The sequence below is a fragment of the Martes martes genome, assembly GCF_963455335.1.
Source record: "Martes martes genome assembly, chromosome: 8".
NCBI classification, from domain to species: Eukaryota; Metazoa; Chordata; class Mammalia; order Carnivora; family Mustelidae; genus Martes; species Martes martes.
This window is the reverse complement of record NC_137895.1, coordinates 55,630,367-55,651,065: the sequence shown is the minus strand read 5'-3', so window position 1 is coordinate 55,651,065 and position 20,699 is coordinate 55,630,367. Positions and strand designations below refer to the sequence as shown.

The 20,699-nt window shown below is 42.9% G+C and overlaps 1 protein-coding gene across 3 annotated transcripts in view; it reads left to right on the top strand.

Moving 5' to 3' along the window:
* The window catches only part of GPR19 (G protein-coupled receptor 19), a 35,704-nt gene extending 23,202 nt beyond the window's left edge, over positions 1–12,502 (top strand). For all 3 annotated transcript variants that reach the window (XM_080812205.1, XM_080812203.1, XM_080812204.1), the window contains exon 5: positions 11,176–12,502. In XM_080812205.1, coding sequence (XP_080668331.1) covers positions 11,198–12,445 — 1,248 coding nt within the window. In that variant the 5' untranslated portion in view covers positions 11,176–11,197 and the 3' untranslated portion in view covers positions 12,446–12,502. The remainder of the gene's footprint in view (positions 1–11,175) is intronic.
* The last annotated feature ends 8,197 nt before the right edge of the window (positions 12,503–20,699 follow it).

Below are 20,699 nucleotides of genomic sequence, written 5' to 3'. Positions count from 1 at the left end.
ATATTCATCTGCCAACTGGATAGCTCTACTTGGGTATCTAATAAGAATGCAACTCACCCAAAATAGAATTATTGATTTCCAGCTCCCCAAACTTTCCCCCCATCTCAGAACCACAAGCCCAGGGAGTCATCCCTGCCCCCAAACCCTATCACACATCAGCAAATCTTGTTGGCTGTCCCCAAAATATTTTCAGTATTGATATACTTTTCTTCACCTACATCGCTACTAGGTCTAAGCCATCATTATCACTTACTTAGGTTATTGTAATAGCCTCTTAACTGATGCCCCCCACTTCTCTTAGCCACCCACACAGCAGTTAAAGTTGTATTTTTAAAACAAATCAGGTCATACTCCTATCACGCCTTTGCATAAAACCTGCAATGGATTTCACTGCAGTAGGACTAATACCTGTGCCCGACAATGCCATGTGATCTGATTCCCTGCCCACCTTTCTGATGATTATCAGGAGCCATTTCCTTCCACATTCATCTGCTCCAGCTTATAGTTTATTCCTGCCCCAGGGTCTTTGCACACATTGCTTTTGCACAGAATGCTCTTCCAATTTTCACATGGCTGACTTCTCATCACTGGGGTTTCAGCTCTAGTATCACTTCTCCAAAGAACCTTTCTCTGGCCACTCCATCTGAAATAAGACCCTGCATCAGTCTAGATGATTTTAGAGGCAAATAATAGAAAACTCAGAGGGGCTTAAAACCATAACATATTGCTTATTTAATGAGTCTAGTGATGGATGCACCACAGTGTCAGGACACTGGGTAGTATCTTTGTGAGTCTCAGGACTTCTTTGACCTTCTAAGATACCACCCAGTGCCCTGACATCATCACATGACCGTTTACAAAGGTGAGAAGCAAGGGGCAGCCAGGCCCACAAGAGAGAACACTCTGCATGCCTCTTTCCTCTTACCAAGAAAGAGACATTTTTCCAAGAGCTTCCCAATACTCTCCTAGAGATTTCCTCTTGTCTTGCCAGAAGCAGAGGTTGTTGATGTGACCATCCCTAGCTGCAAGGGATGGCGGAAAGTGGTTATGTTGCCTTTTCAGTCACTTGACAGAGGAAGGTAAGGGAGAAGTTGGGAATGGCCATTAGGTGACCAACCAGTCACCTATCATTCCATTTCCCATGGACCCTTGGTACCTCATCCTGCTTTATTTTCCTCCATAGCACCAGCCATTTCTTTACTGTGCATGTATTTGTTTGTTTTGCTGTTATTTCTCTCCCCCCCTTCCCCAGAGATAAGCTCCATAAAAGCATGGACCTTGTCTATCTCGTTAACTTCTGTACTTCCAGTAGTTAGCACAATCCTGTTCATACTATGTATGAAAAGAATATTGGGTAAATGTGAAATAGAAGATGATTTTACATATACCATCGTAACAACATAGTCATTTCTTAGGGTGAAGTTTCTTAGTGTTTATTTCTCTTTTTTCCCCCACCTTATCTGACTTTACATATTTTGTGGGAACAGTAGAGAGAGGGACAAGTTTAGTATTACTAGGCCTGGAGCTGCATCCCTCCTATGCACGACTCTACTAAGTGGCAATAGGGTAAGAAATACTGGCCTGTCCTTTATACATACCCACGTTGGGGTGCCAGTATGACCTAACATTTTCTCCTGTAACACTGTTTGTAAAGAATTTGGAGAGGCCTGCAGCTTGCAGCCAGCAGAAAACTTGTGGAGTAAAGCTTGGACTCCTTTCTGTTACATTCTCTTGGGTGCAGCATTTATTGCAATGCTAGAACCATCCCTGCATAGAACCATCAAGTAGGTGCTGCTTCTCCATCAGTCTTTCACCCTTCCCCCACTCCCTTCCATAATGAGCACCCCAGCCCCATTCTCCCAGATACTGATTGTCCTCGAGGCTTTTGTTTCAGCATCTCTTCTGTTTTCATTTCCACCAAGATCATAGATCTCAGAGGTAAATGGGGTCTCAGAGATCACCATTCTACTGATAATATGTAAAAATATGTACTCTTGGGGTGCCTGGGTGGCTCAGTGGGTTAAGCCTCTGCCTTCAGCTCAGGTCATGATCCCAGGGTCCTGGGATAGAGCCCCATGTCGGGCTCTCTGCTCAGCAGGGAGCCTGCTTCCCCCCTCTCTGCCTGCTGCTCTGCCTACTTGTGATCTTTCTCTCTGTCAAATAAGTAAATAAAATCTTCAAACAAACAAACAAAAAAAACTTACTTTAAAAAAAATATGTACTCTTTAAGAAACATTTACATTTTGGGGTGCCCAGGTGGCTTAGTCGGTTAAGTATCTGCCTTCAGCTCAAGTCAGGGATCAAGCCCTACTTTGGGCTCCCTGCTCAGTGGGGAGCCTGCTTCTCCCTCTCCCTCTTCCCTCCCCACTCATTCTCTCTCTCTCTCTCTCAAATGAATAAATAAAATCTTAAAAATAAATTAAATAAATAAAACATTTTTTAGAAAAAAGAAGCATTACATTTTACATAGGAATTACGTACTTATTACATTTTAATTGGGACCTTGACCTTAAAAGAGTGATATTCTAATGGTAAGAGGAGTTGGGATAGAAACCTTACTCGTTTCCAGAAATCACTCCTATGATGCTGACTTTTTATTTCTGATACTTTAAAATTCATGTGAAGGACAAAGAAAGGTAAATGTGGTAGAAGAGTAAATGTAGTTCCTTAGACAACCAGTCTCCAAACACAAAGATGGTGTACCCAGTCTGATCTCAGGAAACTGAGCTTAATCCCAGTTGGGAAACAGATTGAAAGGCACAGAGCTGGAAATACTATGGAGGAATATTTGTATATATTACATAATCTATAATAGGAAAGGGGAAAAGGGCATTCAAGAAAATTCTAGGCTTATTAGCCTGTGATACTAGGAGTCTCAAATGGTGGAGGGGAAGTTCTTTTCATTGGAAATACGACGTTTTTGGCAAGTATTCAAAATTACCTAATGGAAGTAATTTAGCAGAGTAGATTTTAGATGCTTTTGAGAAATATTCAACTCATTGTATTACATGTTTTGGTTTAGGGTATAGAAAAAAGTTTTGTGGGCTAATATGTCACTAAAAGAAATCATGCCAAACTTGAGGAAAGGTTGTGTTGATTTACTTGGACCTTAGTGATTTTCCTCTTAAAACCAACAATGTGAATGATGATTAGGTACTAGGCTCCTCCCCCAAAGCCACTGGCTCTTAACATAGTTAAATTATGTGACTCATGTTAGTATTATCACTATAGTAGGTGATGTGTGATGTGGTTACTAAAATTTGCTTGTCATAGGGCTTTTAAGACTTTTATGGGCTAACAATAGTAAGAGGGCTAAGTTTAAAAAATTTTTAATAAGTTTTATTTTAAATTCTAGTTAGTTAACATAGAGTATGTTAGTTTCAGGTCTACAGTATAGTGATTCAGCACTTCCATACGTCACCCCGTGCTCATCACAAGCGCATGCCTAAATCCCCATCACGCATTTCACCCATCACGCATTTCACCCGTCCCCCACTTCTCTCCCCTTTGGTAACCATTAGTTTGTTCTCTATAGTAAAGGGTCTCTTTCTTGGTTTGTCTCTCCCTTTTTTCCCTGTGCTAATATGTTTCTTAAATTTTACACATATGCAAAATCATATGGTATTTGCCTTCCTCTGACTTATTTCGCTTAGCATAACACTCTCTAGCTCCGTCCATGTCATTGTAAATGGCAAAATTCCATTCTTTTTTATGGCTGCTGTTCCATTACACACACATGCACACACAGCCCCCCCCCACATCTTTTTTATCCATTCATCAGTCGATGGACTTGGGCTGTTTCCATAATTTGGCCATTGTTGATAATGCTGCTGTAAATATTGGGATGCATGTTTCCCTTTGAATCAGTATTTTTTTATTCGTTGGGTAAATACCTAGAAGTGCAATTGCTGGATCACGAGGTAGTTCTAATCTTTTTTTTAAAGATTTTGCGAGCTAGAGAGCGCGTGTGTGCATGCACGAGCACAAGCGGGGCCAGGGGTGGGAGAAGAGGGAGTAGCAGACTCCCAGCTGAGCAGGGACACCTATGTGGGACTGGATCCCAGGACCCTAAGATCATGACCTGAGCCAAAGTCAGACTTATCTGACTAAGCCACCCAGGTGCCCCAAGAGTGCTAATTGTTTAAGCACATGCTATGTGCTTATAAATTATCTAACACTGTGTTAGATAATTTATAGAACTGAATAGGGATAACACTTATTGAGTATTTTCCTTGTACCAGGCAGACTGACTTGTGTTAACTCATTTAACTCCTATGCATATATTATCTCATGTAAACTTCACAATAATCAAGTGAGATAGGGACTAATTATCCTCATTTGACAGATAAGAAAACTGGAGCTCAAGAGGGTGAGAAAATGTGTCCTGGGTGACACAACTAGTTAGTGTGTGACACTAGTGTGTCACACTTCAGCTGTCTGACTTCAAAGTCTGTGTACATATCCACTTCACAATATCCCTGTGTTGTAAGATGAAGAATAGATTTTTTTAGCACAGGATTATGTTCTGGGTATAAGTTTGCTAGATTTAGCTAATAAAAATAGAAGACACCAGTTGAATATTGTATGGTCCATATCTATGCTAAGAAAATGTCATTGATCTGGAATTTGCCTTGAACCGGGCATCCTGTACTTCATCTGGCAGCTCTACCTGGGCGGCCCATTGTGAGAATGTGTCTTATCCTCCCTGGTGTTCCTGTGCCCCCACCAAAGTCATGAAGCACTTGGCTCAATGTGCATCCTAGAGCCGCAGCTCAGGGCCAAAAAGCAAGAGAGCCACTCAGGAAGCTTCTGATGCCTTCTGTGGCCTCCTTCGATGTTTGTAAATTCAGGGCTCTGGGAGATGTCGCCCTGTAAATCATATCCTACTGGAAGTGGTAGACTGGTAAATGTGGGACAGCTGGGTGCACGGGGGGCAAAAAACCTCATTTGTGGTGTTTGTCCATTTCCATGGTGTGACTATTCCAACCGTGGCTGATTTATGCCAACATGATGTCATTGGAGTTGGGAAGAAATGCACACAGCTGGTTCTGGGGAACTCAGGCAAGCCAGTCACCCACCCCTGTTCTGGGCATTTCTTCTTTTCACATATACGCAGAGCCTACATCATCATGAAATGTTTAAGAGAAAATCTCTACCACCGTGGTATTCTCTAAATTATAACAATTAAAATTTAAAGGAAGCAATTTCTTACCTGGGCTAGTACCACTGGTCAAACTTCTCCTCCCTTCAGTTCACACTGATTTAGAGTTCGCCTTTCATCCTGCGTTTAAAGGCTATAAGAGTTTATCTGTCATAATGAATTTCCTGTAGTCTCAGGGGCTATTCTGAAGAAAGGCTGTATTTCCAGACCAACATGTCCACTGTACTTTTGATGCCAAGCCTCTGTGCAGTATGTGGTGGGAGAGATTTTTTTCCCCAAATGTTCACTATGTCACATATTTCTGAGCTAGCATATTGAACAGATGTATCTGTGGGTAGGCAAGAGGCTGTGGCAGAATAATTTTACATTCCTCTGTTTGATTGAGGAGTCAAGAAAGACCTATCCCCGTACAACCATTTGACCCTTTGAATTCAGATCCTGCCTTTTGTGGCCTCCTCACACATGAAGCCCCAGGGGTGGTTAAGAGCATGGACTTTGGAGTGAGGCAGTCTGGGGTGACTCCTTTATAACTGTATGATCTTGGGGAGGAACTTAGTTTATTCCGTCTGTGAAATAGAGCTAATAATATTACCTACCTCAAAGATACCTGACATAAGATAAGCACAAGATATCTATCAACTCTCCATAGTATTAATGTTATAACTGCTGTCCTTGTAATTAATCTTATTGGTCATTAGTAAACGGCCTTATTGTAGGTGTTGGCTTCGGTCCAGCAGATGCTTACTATTCTACAGAAAATGCTACAGGTTTTCTTTTTTCCAACCAAATCATGTAAAAATTCAACATTATAAAAATTCTAGTTTGACATTAAATTTTTGAACAAATGTCAGAAATAAAAATGGTCTTCCTATGTTGTGAGAATGTCTGTGAATCTTTATAATTTCATGAGGGAAAAGACATTCATTGTTAGGATTCTTGGACTCAAGAACAAGCCTAAACACCAGTTGATATGCTTGGCCAAGAATCGCCTCAGGCAGAACTGTGACGTACATGGAGTTTGTCAGCCGAGCCCCTCTGTACCTCCTTGTGGTCCTTTCATGTGCTTCTCATCATTCATACATTCATCCACCTCTCAGGGTGATTTTCAGAAAGCTAGGGTCCTACTCCTGGGGTGCCTGCTTGGCTGAGTTGATTAAGCGTCTGACTCTTGATTTCAGCTCAGTTCACAACTTCAGGGTCATAGAGTCAACTCCTCACTGGGTGTGGAGTCTGCTGAAGATTCACTCTCTCTCCTTCTGTCCCCCGATAAGGGAATGAGTGAATGAATGAATAAATGAATGAATGAATAATAAAATAATGCGTCTTATACAAATAGAGGATGAATGCATGCCAGAGATTTGTCAACTTACTCCTGAAGGAATCGGTGAGATCATTAGGCTGGTTCCAAGAGCATTTGAATAAATAGGTATTTATAGAGTTTTGTTATTGTCTTTTTTTTTTTTTTAAAGAAGGTGGACATAAGATTGCTAGGTAGACACAAAACCAGTTAATGTCCTACAGAGCAATAAGTTCATAAATTTGGGGGTTATTTTTTCTGCTAGACAGAAATCTGCACGTTAACACGCACCTTCACATGTCTGGGCTCTCGTCATATAGTAAATAGCAAAGTCAAGCACGGATGCTTTCTCCCAGAGAATTAAATAATTCTTGGGGGAAGCCAATTTAACAATGTCTTAGCATGACATTAGGAAGATCTGCTGTACTCTCTTTGCCTTATTTTCAAGTATTAGATACTTTAAAAAAATGTTTTTTGAAAGAGAAAAAGTTGGGGGAGGGGTTGGGGGAAGGGAGAGAGAGAATCTTAGGCAGCTTCCACGCCTGTGCAGAGGCTGCTGTGGGGTTCAGTCTTATGATACTGAGATCACGACCTGAGCCGAAACCAAGAGTTGGACACTTAACCAACTGAGCCACCCAGGTGCCCCTGTATAGAGATATATTTTAATAAGGGCCTTCAGTCAGTGGGGTGTGTCATGTAGTAGTCACAGAACTGGATGGGAAAACATAGGTTGAGCAGGAAACAGGTCTTTCCTGTTGCTGTTAAAATTCCTGCATATGGACGACCCAGACATAAAAATCAGTTAAGCAGCCCTTGTATTTCAGAAACACTCCTCTGAAGAGGGATTTATTTCCAAATCAGTGAAGCAGGAAACCTTTCTGAAATTTTACTTTGGGACCCTAGAACTTACTTATAATATGGCATACTATTTTTTTTCTGGAGTGGGGATTGCAGAAACCTGTCTGAGGACCCCCTCAACTACTTTCACTCTCCTTCAATGGGAATTCTTCTGCAGGTAACAGTTGTCTGGGGGGACTTCAGTTTCGCCTGCCCTGCTCTGCTCAGGAGTCATTTTCCCTGTCTCTATGGTCATCAGTGTTTCAGCTCCAGAGAAGACGTAGTCACTCTCTATCTCTGGTTTAATTCTCCTAGCAGAGCCCCCTAGAGCAGGAGTCACGCATTTCAGTTCTCTGTCATGGATTTGATTCAGTAAATACTTAATAAAAAAATTATTAATGTAAAGAAAAAGAATAACATTCTTCCTCTGGGAGCCCCCAGCTTGGTGGGGGAAAGACAGAAACATAGGAACAGTTCTAAAGCAGGAATTCCTTATCTCGGCTGCACGTGAGGATCACCTGGGGAACCCTGAAATTTCCCGCTGCCCAGGCTGCTCTCTGGACCAATTCAGTTAGACTCTCTGGGGGTAGGACTAGAGCAGGGGTATTTTTTTAAAGCTCTCTCGGGGCACCTGGGTGGCTCAGTGGGTTAAGCCTCTGTCTTCATTCAGCTCAGGTCGTGATCCCAGCGTCCTGGGATAGAGCCCCGCTTCAGGCTCTCTGCTCAGCAGGGAGCCTGCTTCCCTCTCTCTCTCTGCCTGCCTTTCTGCCTACTTGTGATCTCTGTCAAATAAATAAATAAAATCTTTAAAAAAAAAAAAAGATAAAGCTCTCTGGGAGGGTCCAGTGCATTGCTGAGCTAGAGAACCATTGCTGTAAAGCAAAACACACTTGGAAAATGCTGAAGTGCTGTGTGAACAAGGATACCACAACCATTCTGGATATGTTAATATTCTCATCCACTGTCTGATCACATCACAGCCCATGAATACAGAAAATATAACCTCTCATTGTAACCTTGGGGGAAAGTTAGGCCAGTCTGATTGTCAGGCACTTGAAAACGATAAGCTCTGGAAGGTATGATTGGCAGAAAATGAGGTCTCTAAAGGGAAAAGGGCCCAAAAAAGATCAACCCAGAAAGATGACGCCCCCCACACACACCCAAATCATTCCATGTTCTTTCTCTCTCCCTTGGAATGTTTTTTCATTCTCTTGTCTTCCTGAAGGAGTCCTGGTCTCCTCGTCCCCAACTCGGACCTCACCTCCTTTGTGAAATCTTTCCTTCTCCTATCCCATGCAAAATCGGGTCCTTGCTTTCCTCTGCCACTTAGCTCCTTGTCTTGTTGTGTTGGTTTTAATTATTTTAGGATTTAGTTATAATATGATCAAACAGCTTGTGTATACATTTGCCCTCTTCTTGGCCTTACTTACCTTTGTTTCCCTAGTACCTAGCATAGTGTCTTGATTTATGGAATGAATAAACAGAACAGCAGCGATTTTGCGTAGAGTCACAACAGCTGTGCCATCATCGGGGGAGATGTGGACTCAGGAGCTCCTCAAGGCTCCCTTGTCCAGTTTCTGAGGAGTGGGACCCTTTGCTCCCAGTGGTGGGGCTAGAAGAGTGGGCAGACACACTCACTGGTGACATGCAGCTGGAGGAAGTGACGGCGGATGGGAGGCCTCACAGTGCCTAAGTTGTGGTGGTGAACTTGAGTTTCATCTTCAAGGTTTTACTATGAGAGGAAGAGAGAAACAAGTCAGTTCACAGGTTTCAAAATAATGGGTATTGACTACAGAATAGTGCCTGTGGCACCAACTCCTGTTTTATTTAGGCCACAGGCATCCAAAATGTTTAGAACAGCCCTTTTTGCCTGGGAGACTTGCTCGTCTCCTTTAAACTTTAAATCTTTATTTTATTTTAAGATTTAATTTGTAAGTAATCTCTACACCCAACATGGGGCTTGAACTCGTAACCCTGAGATCAAGTTGCATGCTCTACTGACTGAGCCAGCCATGTACCCCTAAATTTTAAATCTTTTAAAAAAATGGGGGGACATTTTGTAGGCTTTACACAAATGAAGGTGAAGAGATTACTTCAATTTTATAAGTACAAGGGTCATGCATTCCAGATTTTCTAGGACAGTGCTAATTTTAGATCTCGTGTTCTGTTTGCAGACTGCATATCCTGATTTTTTTAATAAGGAAAGTATTGTTGTTGTTCTTACAACTGACTCTCAACCAGCCAGCCATGCTTAAAGGACTTCTAATAGTCAAATGTCTAATTATCTTACATTTCTTTTGAGAAATCAAGTAGGGCTGCCTCATGGACAAAACAAACAAACAAAACCCTGAAGATAATATGGGACTGCCCTGAGCTCCAGATTTTCGTTGAATGTGGTTTCTTAGTGAAGACAGTATATATTAACACTCCTCTCCCTGCTACAAATAAGCGCAAAAGTCCTTCGAGGAAAAGCAGGCCAGTAAGAACTGTTCTTTCATTAAGAACGATCCTCAGGGTACTTGGCTGGCTCAGTGGGTGGAGCATGCAACTCTTGATCTTGGGGTTATGAGTTTGAGCCCCACATTGGGTATAGAGATTACTTTAAAAAAATGAAATCTTAAAAAAAAAAAAAAAGTGTTCCTTAATCCCACCTCTAAAACTTCAGAAATGTTTCTTTGTGAGGCTAGTCACAGGAACCCACCGGGGGGACCCTGGGTCCTGATGCTGGATGCCGTCCTCTTGTCCACAGCCCCCATGGAATTGCTCTGGTTATTTTGGATTTAGGGGCTGTGCTTTCTCTTTTCTGCTTAAGAGATTCAGACCAAGTTAGGCCTTAATAATCCAACTGTGACCCAAGTCACCCCAATTTTAACTGAAAAGCTCACAAGTATATAATCATTTTACCTATTCAAAAGGATAATTTTTTCCCTCACCAAGTAGCTCCCCCCAAAAGTAAAATAAAGGCTAGGCTTTATAATATTCTTTTATATCTAAGGATCATAAGCTTTTGAAAAGCTCACAGTTAATAGTTGGTTGCTTTTAGTCATCTGGAGACCATAAGCTTCCCAGTAACCTGGTTACATTCTTTAGAGGACACCTTGTATGTTCTCCTGCCAATATGTCCTTTTATGAAACAGTAACAAGCAGACAGGCCTCAAGATATGTCATGGATAAGTGGCAAAGCTATTAGAACATGAAGCACATTCTCTTTGGGAAAAAAGTGAGCCATTTTCAGAGGTCTTAGGCGCTATTCTGGCTCTGGTAAGGGTTACACACGGTGGCTCTGTGTACTTCCCTCATGCGTCTGTACTGGAAACTCTGCAGAAGGAAGAACAGGGCCCCTTCCAGGAGCCAGCCAGTCTGTATGCACAGATTCCCGGAAGCCATTTCCAGAGCTGACATCTGTGTGTGTCCATCTCCTCATGTTTTCCGCTCACAGCCTCATTGCTTCAGTGTCACGACCTTTAAAAACTTCTCACCTACTGACCCCCCATTCCAGCGGCTCTTCATTTGGAGGGTGGTGCCCTCACCATGACCCAGATCCGAGCACCTTTACCCTTCGTGGTCCCTGGTGGGTGAGGGCGACATGGATATGTTCAGGGGTGGGGCTTGGCACGAGTTCTACCCCATTTGACGAAGGGTCAAAAGAGGGGAGTCCAGAGAGAGCCTGAGCTGGGATCAGCTAAAACAACTCCTGAAACGAAAGAGAGACAGAGCCCGAGCTGTTTCTGGATAGTAGTCCTGTTTTCCTGCCAAGGCACAAGTCCTCCTCCCTGGCGAATGACAACCCATCTAAGTGTCAGATAAGATTGGTAGGCTTGGGGGTCGCTCTGTATGACACCATTTTAACAGGAGGCCTCCTTCTTCTTTTCTTGTCCAGAACTGAGAGGAAGCAAGTGAGTATGGTTTTTGCTCCCAGAATGGAGAACAGCAAGCCACCCTTGGTTATTCCCACACTGCTGCTGCCCCTGCAAAACCACAGCTGCACAGAGGTCGCCTCTTCCCTGCCACGCCGTGACCTGACAGAATTCCATGAGGCGCGTGGCTGGTCGAGCAACAGAACAGACGTGCAGCCAGGGCTGAAACCTGGCGAGGTGGCCACGGCCAGCATTTTCTTTGGGGCCCTGTGGTTGTTTTCTGTCTTCGGCAATTCCCTGGTTTGTCTGGTCATCCACCGGAGCAGGAGGACTCAGTCCACCACCAACTACTTTGTGGTCTCCATGGCATGTGCAGACCTCCTCGTCAGCGTGGCCAGCACGCCTTTCGTCTTGCTGCAGTTTGCCACCGGCAGGTGGACGCTCGGCAGCGTCATGTGCAAGGTCGTGCGGTATTTCCAGTACCTCACCCCAGGCGTCCAGATCTATGTTCTCCTCTCCATCTGCATAGACCGGTTCTACACCATTGTCTACCCCCTGAGCTTCAAGGTGTCCAGAGAGAAGGCCAAGAAAATGATCGTGGCCTCGTGGGTCTTCGATGCTGCCTTTGTGACCCCTGTGTTCTTTTTCTTTGGCTCGAGCTGGGACAATCACTGCAACTATTTCTTCCCTTCCTCCTGGGAAGGAACGGCCTATAGCGTCATCCATTTCTTGGTGAGCTTTGTGATCCCATCTGTCCTCATCATCTTGTTTTACCAGAAGGTTGTGAAGTACATTTGGAGAATAGGCACTGATGGCCGAACAGTGAGGAGGACCATGAACATTGTCCCAAGGACCAAAGTGAAAACGATCAAGATGTTCCTCATTTTAAATCTGTTGTTTTTGCTCTCCTGGCTGCCTTTCCACGTGGCTCAGCTGTGGCACCCCCACGAACGAGACTTGAAGAAAAGTTCCCTTGTTTTCACAGCTATCACGTGGATATCCTTTAGTTCTTCAGCCTCTAAACCTACGCTGTATTCCATCTATAATGCCAACTTTAGGAGAGGAATGAAAGAGACTTTTTGCATGTCCTCGATGAAATGTTACCGAAGCAATGCCTATACTATCACAACCAGTTCAAGGATGGCCAAAAAAAACTACGTTGGCATTTCAGAAATTCCTCCCACGGCCAAAACTATAACCAAAGACTCGATATATGATTCATTTGACAGAGAAGCCAAGGAAAAAAAGCTCGCTTGGCCCATTAATTCAAATCCGCCAAATACTTTTGTGTAATTTCGCAGAATTCTTTCAATTATTGTTTTGTGCCAGAGATTAAAAAGCTTTAACTCTAAAAACAGGAGCTTTTTATATGTTTTTTTTTTTCTAATCACCTTTCTGAGGGAAATGTTTTATTTTGTAAACTGTGGTTTTATTTTGGCTGCTTTTTGTTTTAGAGGAAGCTTTTACCTTGAGCTATGGTCAGTAGTCCCTTTACTGTATTCGTTACATTCATTAAAAAAAGGTAATGCTTTCCTACTTTTTACTTACCCTTATTAGGTCCAAAAAGCATAAACCATACACACAGTCTTTGATTCATGACTCAACTTAGTTTTATTCTGTCTGCTTTTTCTCCTCCCTTCTGAAATTTTTTAACTGTGGGCTTCTGGTTCTGAATGCAGTCTTCTGTGTCACGTATTTCAGAGACTTGCATTACTCTAAGTAACACTGAGGGAGTGTTAATATTGTATATATTTTTACATTACCTTCTTCCGAGAAACCACTGTCCAGATCTCCTATAGAATGCACTCCATAGGATGAAATAGGTTGGAACCTGCTGGGAAGTTTGTGATTGAATTTCAGTCAGGATTCTTAGGGAAAGAAAATTGTTAATTAAGTTGCCTAATTTCCCTCTTTCTTTCTTTTTTCCATTCCCCCTTAACCTAAGCAACTGATGATGCCCTGAAAATTCTGAAGTCATAATGTTTTTTTCTCACATCTGTATCCCATCTAGGCTGTGTCTGGAATGTTTACTTCTCTTCTTCGAGTTAAACTCAAGCCAATGAGTAGGTGTCCTTGCTAGACAAGCCCAGAAAATGCCAACAGGAGAAACAACAGGTGGTATTTCTCTGGGCTCTGCAATTCAGGCAGAGGTCTTTGGGTGCCCAGCCCTACCCTACACTAAAGACAGCAAGAACAAGGAGGACCTTCTTCACTGTCCTAGAGACTCAGACATGAGGCCATTTCCCCAGCCAGCGCCTCTTTCCCCCAATCTCTCTCCAGGTTACATCATCACACCCTTGCCAAGCCCAGACTTTTCTTTGCCTGTGGTATCTCGAGGTTTACTCTCTGCTTGTCGGGTTTTGGTTATTTCAAATGTAGGGCCAGCACATTTTAAAAACATTCTTATTTAAACAATAGGAGGCTTATAGGCAAGATGCGTATGCATTTTCTCATCCCAGTTAAGAGTTGCAAATAATAATTCCAATTGTTCAGTGATTTTACCAACACTATCTCGTTTTATCCTCGCAAAAGAATTCTGTGACACACTTGCCATCTCGGCTTCACAGATGAGGAACCTGGGATGCCATGTTGTGCGACTTGCCCACATTTGAGTGTGACAGGGCTGGTCTTCACACACACACACTCGGGTCCTCTAACTGCCAGTATGTCACTCTTCCCATGACATTACAGAAGTCTCTCTAAGGAGCATGTGAGTGGCCAACCCCAGCCAGGCCTCACTGGGTCTCCTGGGTGCCACCTTGGTGGAAATCTAAAGAAGGTCTAAGAAAATCTGGCTAGTTTTAAAGGAGAGTCTAGGCAAAATTAGATGAGCTGGTCCTCACCTTTTCTTTGGCCAGGGATAAGTTGATAGGTTCTTGGACTTGTGGTGGCTGAGTGTCAGAGATACAATCACAGAGAAATGAGACAAGACTGGATTTGGTATTCAGGGCCAGGAACAACCTCCATGAAAGAGCTCATGTACAAAACGTCTGCAGAGTTGATGTTTTTAAGTGGAGGTGCTTCCTTCAGTCAACAGATTCAAGAGATAAAAAGAACATCTCGAATTTTTCTTCCTTCTCTTTTTCCTCCTCATCTTCTCACTTACCGCATCAGCAGATGGCACTCTAAAATGACAGACTGAGCTAGACAGTTATTTCATTGGCTCTTGGATTCTGAGGTTCAGACCTGTTAAAAAAGAAGACCCTTGTATTTTTGTCCATTTTTGGGTGCATAGTTTTATTTTGGTCCCTTTAGATGGCATATTTTTTGAAGTTAGATTGTAAAAAGTTAAATTTAATTCATCTCAATTTTATTTTGATATATATTTTTAGGTCTCAGGTTAAACTAAAAGATGAGTACTAAGGTCCATTCTGTCTTGAATGTTCTGTGAGTTTACCCCAGTAGGTGGAAATTCAGTGAGACAGTCTCATAAGAGCTCTTGTTATAGAAAGTAGTTTTTTTTTTTTAAATAGAATCCCCCAAATAATGACAAAAGTGTCAACCAAATCATATTCAGCTGCACTCTCTTAGCATGTTGGTAATTCGCTATATTTTGGTTCAGGCTGGCTTAATATTCAGGATTTCTGTCGTCTCACTTGATCCTGAAATCAGAGGAACTTGGGTATAATGTACAGATTGATGAAGATCTGCAGAAGTCCCAGCAGGACAGCACAACATTCACAATCACTGACACCTGCCTGGGAAGAACAAGTTAAAGCCACAGGGAGGCAGGTTGTTGGAGAGAGTGATAAAGGACCCCAGTCTCCGTGCAGGGTCCATGACGAGGCGCACAATGAATCTGGATTCGTGGGGCCTCCAAACAGGAGCTGTAGAAAGGTAGTGGGGGGCAGGGTGCAGAGTAGAGCCAGTCCTGCTATCTGGCTCCCAGAGACTGTCAGAGGAAGGGACGGAGATACATCCTTTGAGGTGGAATGAGAATTTCTCCGAGTCCAGCCAGCCTGCTGCTCTGAGTCCGTGAGCACATCCTGCTCAGAAGGGCTTTCCCATTGACCTTACATCACAAGATTTTACCCAAGACTCCTGGAGCGCCATCCCTGGGCCAGAATTCCTTGCTTAGGAAGGACAGCTTTACCCAGGGGGACTCCATCAAACATGTGCAAGCAGAGTCATTTGCCAGAGAAGGTTGGTGGTTTTTGCCTTTGGTGGTGGGCACGGTCCTTCCCTTCCCACCCCACCCCCCGTGCCACCCTTGCTGCCACCTGCTCAAACTCACTGTGAAGCCACAGCATCAAGGTCTGTGGGAGCTCCTTTACCAGGATCAGCCACAAGGATAAGCTCTGGAACAACTGCATGTAAAAGCAGCAAAGAATTAGGGATTTGGGGATAGAAAGGACATTGAGAGATCTTGCTACACCCTTCCTTGTTTAGGGGAAGAAATTACAACCAAGAGAGGTCAGAGTAAGGGCAAACTAAAATGCTGTCTACCAACCCATCCAAAATTCTTTTAACTTCACCCTCCTGCTCGCTGTGGCATCATTCATTTATGGAAGGAAAAAAACCCTCACTGTGTGCAGAAGAGGATGGAGAGAATACACAGTTCCCTGAGGTTCAGCTAACCGGCTAATTCGTCTGGAACAGAGACAACCTGAGTGGTCTAATTAGAGAACAAGGGGACACAAACCCACTCTGTCGAACCGTTTTGCAGAGTGACCACTTGATGGCACTGTGGCTCGTCGGCAGAACCCACCACCTCTTCACTATGCCTGTCACACAGGCCGGTTTGGAGCAGTCCTGCTCTCCTAGCAACAAGACAGGGACAATTGCTGAGCACCAGGAGCAGCTGTAGATTAACTAATCAATCAGTGTGTTCAAAAGACGGAGCATCTAAACATTGGAGGTAGTCCAAAAATAATTAATACTCTTTACGGACATGCAATCACCAGTCAAAATAGTATTTGAAACCCTTTTTACAAATGGTGTCATTTTAGAAAATCAGGCCCCACCCCAAAGTGGTGATTGTGCTGCCCACACTTACCCAGGCCTTTCTCTCATTTCTGCTCCTTGTACCATTCTGCTCCGAGAATTCATGGCCCTTTTCATAGCAGTGCAATCCAGACTTGCCCTAAAAGTAAAGGTTCCTATGCTCCTGGTAAGGAGGCAGTTAAATTGACATTGGGTTAAATTTATTTGAGGCCTCTCTCATTTCCCTCAGATCGTCTTTAATTTCTTGGTTTCCTACAATCTGGACCATTCTGAACTTTTTTGTTTAGCTGAACACTTGTGTTCAAAAGTTCTATATTCTTTTCGAGAAGAAGTGTCTTTCAAAGATTGCTTTTAAAAACTGCCCATCAACCCTGAGTTAGGGGCTCTACGACTAGGAGTCACCTATAATTTGAAGAATGTATGATTTTAGTTCTGCAGGTAAAGACTGCCAACAGTCTCTGGGCTCTGCAGTGATGGGTGTGTGTGTATCTGGCTTCAGGATCAGGATGTAGTTCTGGGAGCTTGAGAACATCATCTGGTTTTCAGCAGGCCGTCAGTAGAGTAGTTCCAGCTATTTGCCCACAGCAGCTAGATATAGATTAAAACTCCTCTAAGGGGATTTTGAATGCATCCCCTCTTGTCTGCTTCCCCGTTGTGTCTTCCAAAGCATAGTCTCTTTAAGAATAAAGACTTGGGACGCCTGGGTGGCTCAGTTGGTTAAGCCACTGCCTTTGGCTCGGGTCATGATCCCAGGGTCCTGGGATGGAGTCCCGCATCGGGTTCCTTGCTCGGCAGGGAGCCTGCTTCTCTCACTGCCTCTGCCTGCCTCTCTGCCTGCTTGTGTGTACTCTCTCTCTCTCTCTCTCTGGCAAATAAATAAGAATAAAGACTGGATTCTGCTAGTGGGACCCTGAGGGTGCTAAGATGAGGACATGCCAAAGACAGCGGGGCAGCGGAAAAGTAGGCGTGAGGAGCTGTATGGGAGAGAGACGGGCTGCACCATAGCTGAGAAGAATAGATGTATATTCTGTCCATCTGTTTAGATTCATTTACACTGCTGGGCTCTCTGATTCTCCGGGCAGATGCATTCTCCTTGAATGACTCTTTAAACACGAGTGAAAATTATGGGGCGCCTGGGTGGCTCAGTCAGTTAAGCACCCAACTCTTGATTTTGGCTCAGGTCGAGATCTCAGGGTCCTGGGATTGAGTCCCGTGTGGGTTCCACACTCAGCAGGGAGTCTGCTGGAGATTCTCTCTCCCTCTGTCTCTACACCCTCCCCACTCCTGCTCTCTTTCTAAAATAAATAAGTCTTTAAAAAATAAACATTAGTGAAAATTAGGCACAACCTTCCAGTGTGTATCCAGACAGCAAAGTTTTCCTTAATCACAAATAGTATGATGGTCACTTTCAAAGTTTCTGAAGTCAACTTCTGTGTTGAAGTTCAGGTTCTGAACTTCAGGTTAAACCCTGTTTAACCCAGCAAATTATTCTCAAACCACAGCTTCCCCATTTTTAAGATGGGGAACATGGCAGTGCCCACGTGTATGAGGGATCACTGGAACCCTAATAATGGGATGTTGATAATATTTGGAGGAGGAAGTGGCTCAGGCCATTGAAGGGACTGACAAGCCTGAAATGTATAGGGCAGGCAGGCAGGCTGGAAACTCGGGTACTTGGTGTTGTCATTTATGAAATCTATAGGATGGGCCAGCAGGCAGGATTTGAAGCTGTAGTCTTGAGGCAGAATTTCTTCTCTAGGAAACCTCATTTTTTTGTTCTTAACACCTTTAACTGATTGGATAATACCCACCCATACTATCAAGGATAATCTTTATTTAAAGTCACTTGATTGTAGATGTTAATCACATCGACAAAGTACCTTCACAACAACATCTAGATTAGTGTTTGATAAATAGCTAGGTACTACAGCTAGCTAAGTTGACATGTAAGACTAACCATGACACCACCTTATAGAATTGTGTAGTAATAAAATGAGCCCAAATTCATGTAAATCATCCAGTGGGTTACTGAACACATGAGAAACCCTTAACAAAGGTTTTCTATGGTTATTTTACTTTACATTGCTAACCCAATGAATTTTCCCATCTTTCAAGTTACTCGGCACCTATTGCCATGTGTTAACAGTAGAAACAGGTTTTTTTTTTTTTTTTTAAGATTTTTTTATTTATTTGACATAGAGAAATCAGAGCTAGGCAGAGAGGCAGACAGAGAGAGGGGGAAGCAGGCTCCTGCTGAGCAGAGAGCCCGATGTGGGGCTCGATCCCAGGACCCTGAGATCATGACCTGAGCTGAAGGCAGAGGCTTAAACCACTGAGCCACCCAGGGGCCCCTAGAAACAGGTTTTTAATACTACTCTCACATTGTGGCAGTGTTTTCCTCCTTTTTTTTCCAGCTTTTTTTTTAATTCTACTAAGATCTTACAGACTCAAGGCAGAAGGAACGATTGGAAGCAGGGACTTGAATGGAAGGGACATAGGTGGTAGAACTACTTCTCTACTCACCCCAAAGGGAATTATTCACCCTTCATATATTTCTTAGGAAGGAATGGTCTAAACACAGGAGACACGAAATACTTGAGAACGTAGACTTTTATCATCACTCTTCTGTTGGGGTTTCCACTTACACGGAAAAGAAAACTGATGGTTGAAAATCAGTTTGTAAATTTAAGTATTCATTCTAGCAGAATATGAAAAATCAGTGAAATGGGACCTAAGTCACTGTGGGCCATGGTTAGTCAGAAGCAACTGTGTAGCTAAATCATGTAACAACTGTCTATTTTCAGTTAAACCATAAATGAACTATTACTATGACTACATATGAATCTCAGTGAAATCAAGTGAAACCGAAGTGAAGGTATTAAAAAAAAAAAAAACAGCTACTTGGCAATTGGAGTCGAAGGGGAAAGAAACATAATGAAAAGCCAAAGACTCACACTTGGGAACACAAATAATATAAGGTACATTTAAGTTTATTTTGAAGAAAAATTTAACAGAATGGTTTGTGACTTTTTGATTTTTTTTCTTTTTTTTTCAAAGAAAAGACAAACGCGTTTACTGTTTGGGATGTTTATGAGAGGATAAGCCAAGGGCGAAAAGCCAACCTACTGAGGATGTGTAGAGCAGAAGGAAGGAAGCATTCTGTCTTCAATGACTTTAAATGTCTTTAATGACATTGTCAAGCCCCCATAGCTTTCTCTCTCATGATTCTTTACACTAGTTTTAGTTGGGTATTTACTCTCACCTGAAAGGCTCCTAACAGATTGCCTATTCTTGTTCTATAAAGATTACCCAGTGGTGTGAAAGTGGCTCATATGTGTTGTAAGAGCCAATTTTTTAATTTTCAAAAATGTTGGTTGCCGAAATCAACCACGGTAGGAGTTTTTCTACCCCGGAAATTGTTAAACACTGCAAACAGACCTCCCCCAACCAGGAGTCGGTCATTAAACATCTACCAGCACAGCTGCCTACTTCTTTTTGCTCAACAAAAATGTTCCTAAACAGCCACCTGACTCAAAATGCCATGGGTACCTAGTACACTTGTAGAGATACTTGATTTTCACTGTATCTGGAACAAACGAATGAGCACACTTTAGCCTGATGTTGTTCTGTCACCCCTAGGTACAGAATGATGTGGTTAATGATCTATAAGACATTTTTTTTATTAACATATAATGTATTATTTGCCCCAGGGGTACAGGTCTGCAACATCAGGCTTACACATTTCACAGCATTCTCCATAGCACATACCCTCCTCAGTGTCCATAACCCAGTCACCCCATCCCTCCCACCCACCCCCCAGCAACCCTCAGTTTGTTTTGTGAGATTAAGAGTCTCTTACGGTTTTTCTCCCTCCTGATCCCATCTTGTTTCATTTTTCCCCCTCCCTTTCCCCCACAACCCCCTGCCCTGCCTTTCAAATTCCTCATATCAGGGAGATCATATGATAATTGTCTTTCTCTGGTTGACTTATTTCGCTTAGCATAATACCCTCTAGTTCCATCCACGTCATTGCAAATGGCAAGATTTCATTTCTTTTGATGGCTGCATAGTATTCCATTGTGTATATATACCACATCTTCTTTATCCATTCATCTGTTGATGGACATCTAGGTCCTTTCCATAGTTTGGCTATTGCGGACTTTGCTGTTATAAACATTCGGGTGCATGTGCCCCTTTGGATCACTACATTTGTATCTTTAGGGTAAACACACAGTAGTGTGATTGCTGGGTCATAGGGTAGCTCTATTTTCAACTTTTTGAGGAATCTCCATGCTGTTTTCCAGAGTGGCTGCACGAGCTTGCATTCCCACCAACAGTGTAGGAGGGCTCCCCTTTCTCCACATCCTTGCCAACATCTGTCATTTCCTGATTTGTTAATTTTAGCCATTCTGACTGGCGTGAGTGGTTTTGATTTGCATCTCCCTGATGACAAGTGATGTTGAGCACTTGTTCATGTGTCTGTTGGCCATTTGGATGTCTTTTTTGCAGAAATATCTATTCACATCTTCTATAAGACATTTAATTTCCCTAAAGGAGGGATAATGGAAAGGAACTGTGTGATGAGCCCTTTGTAAAATTTGAA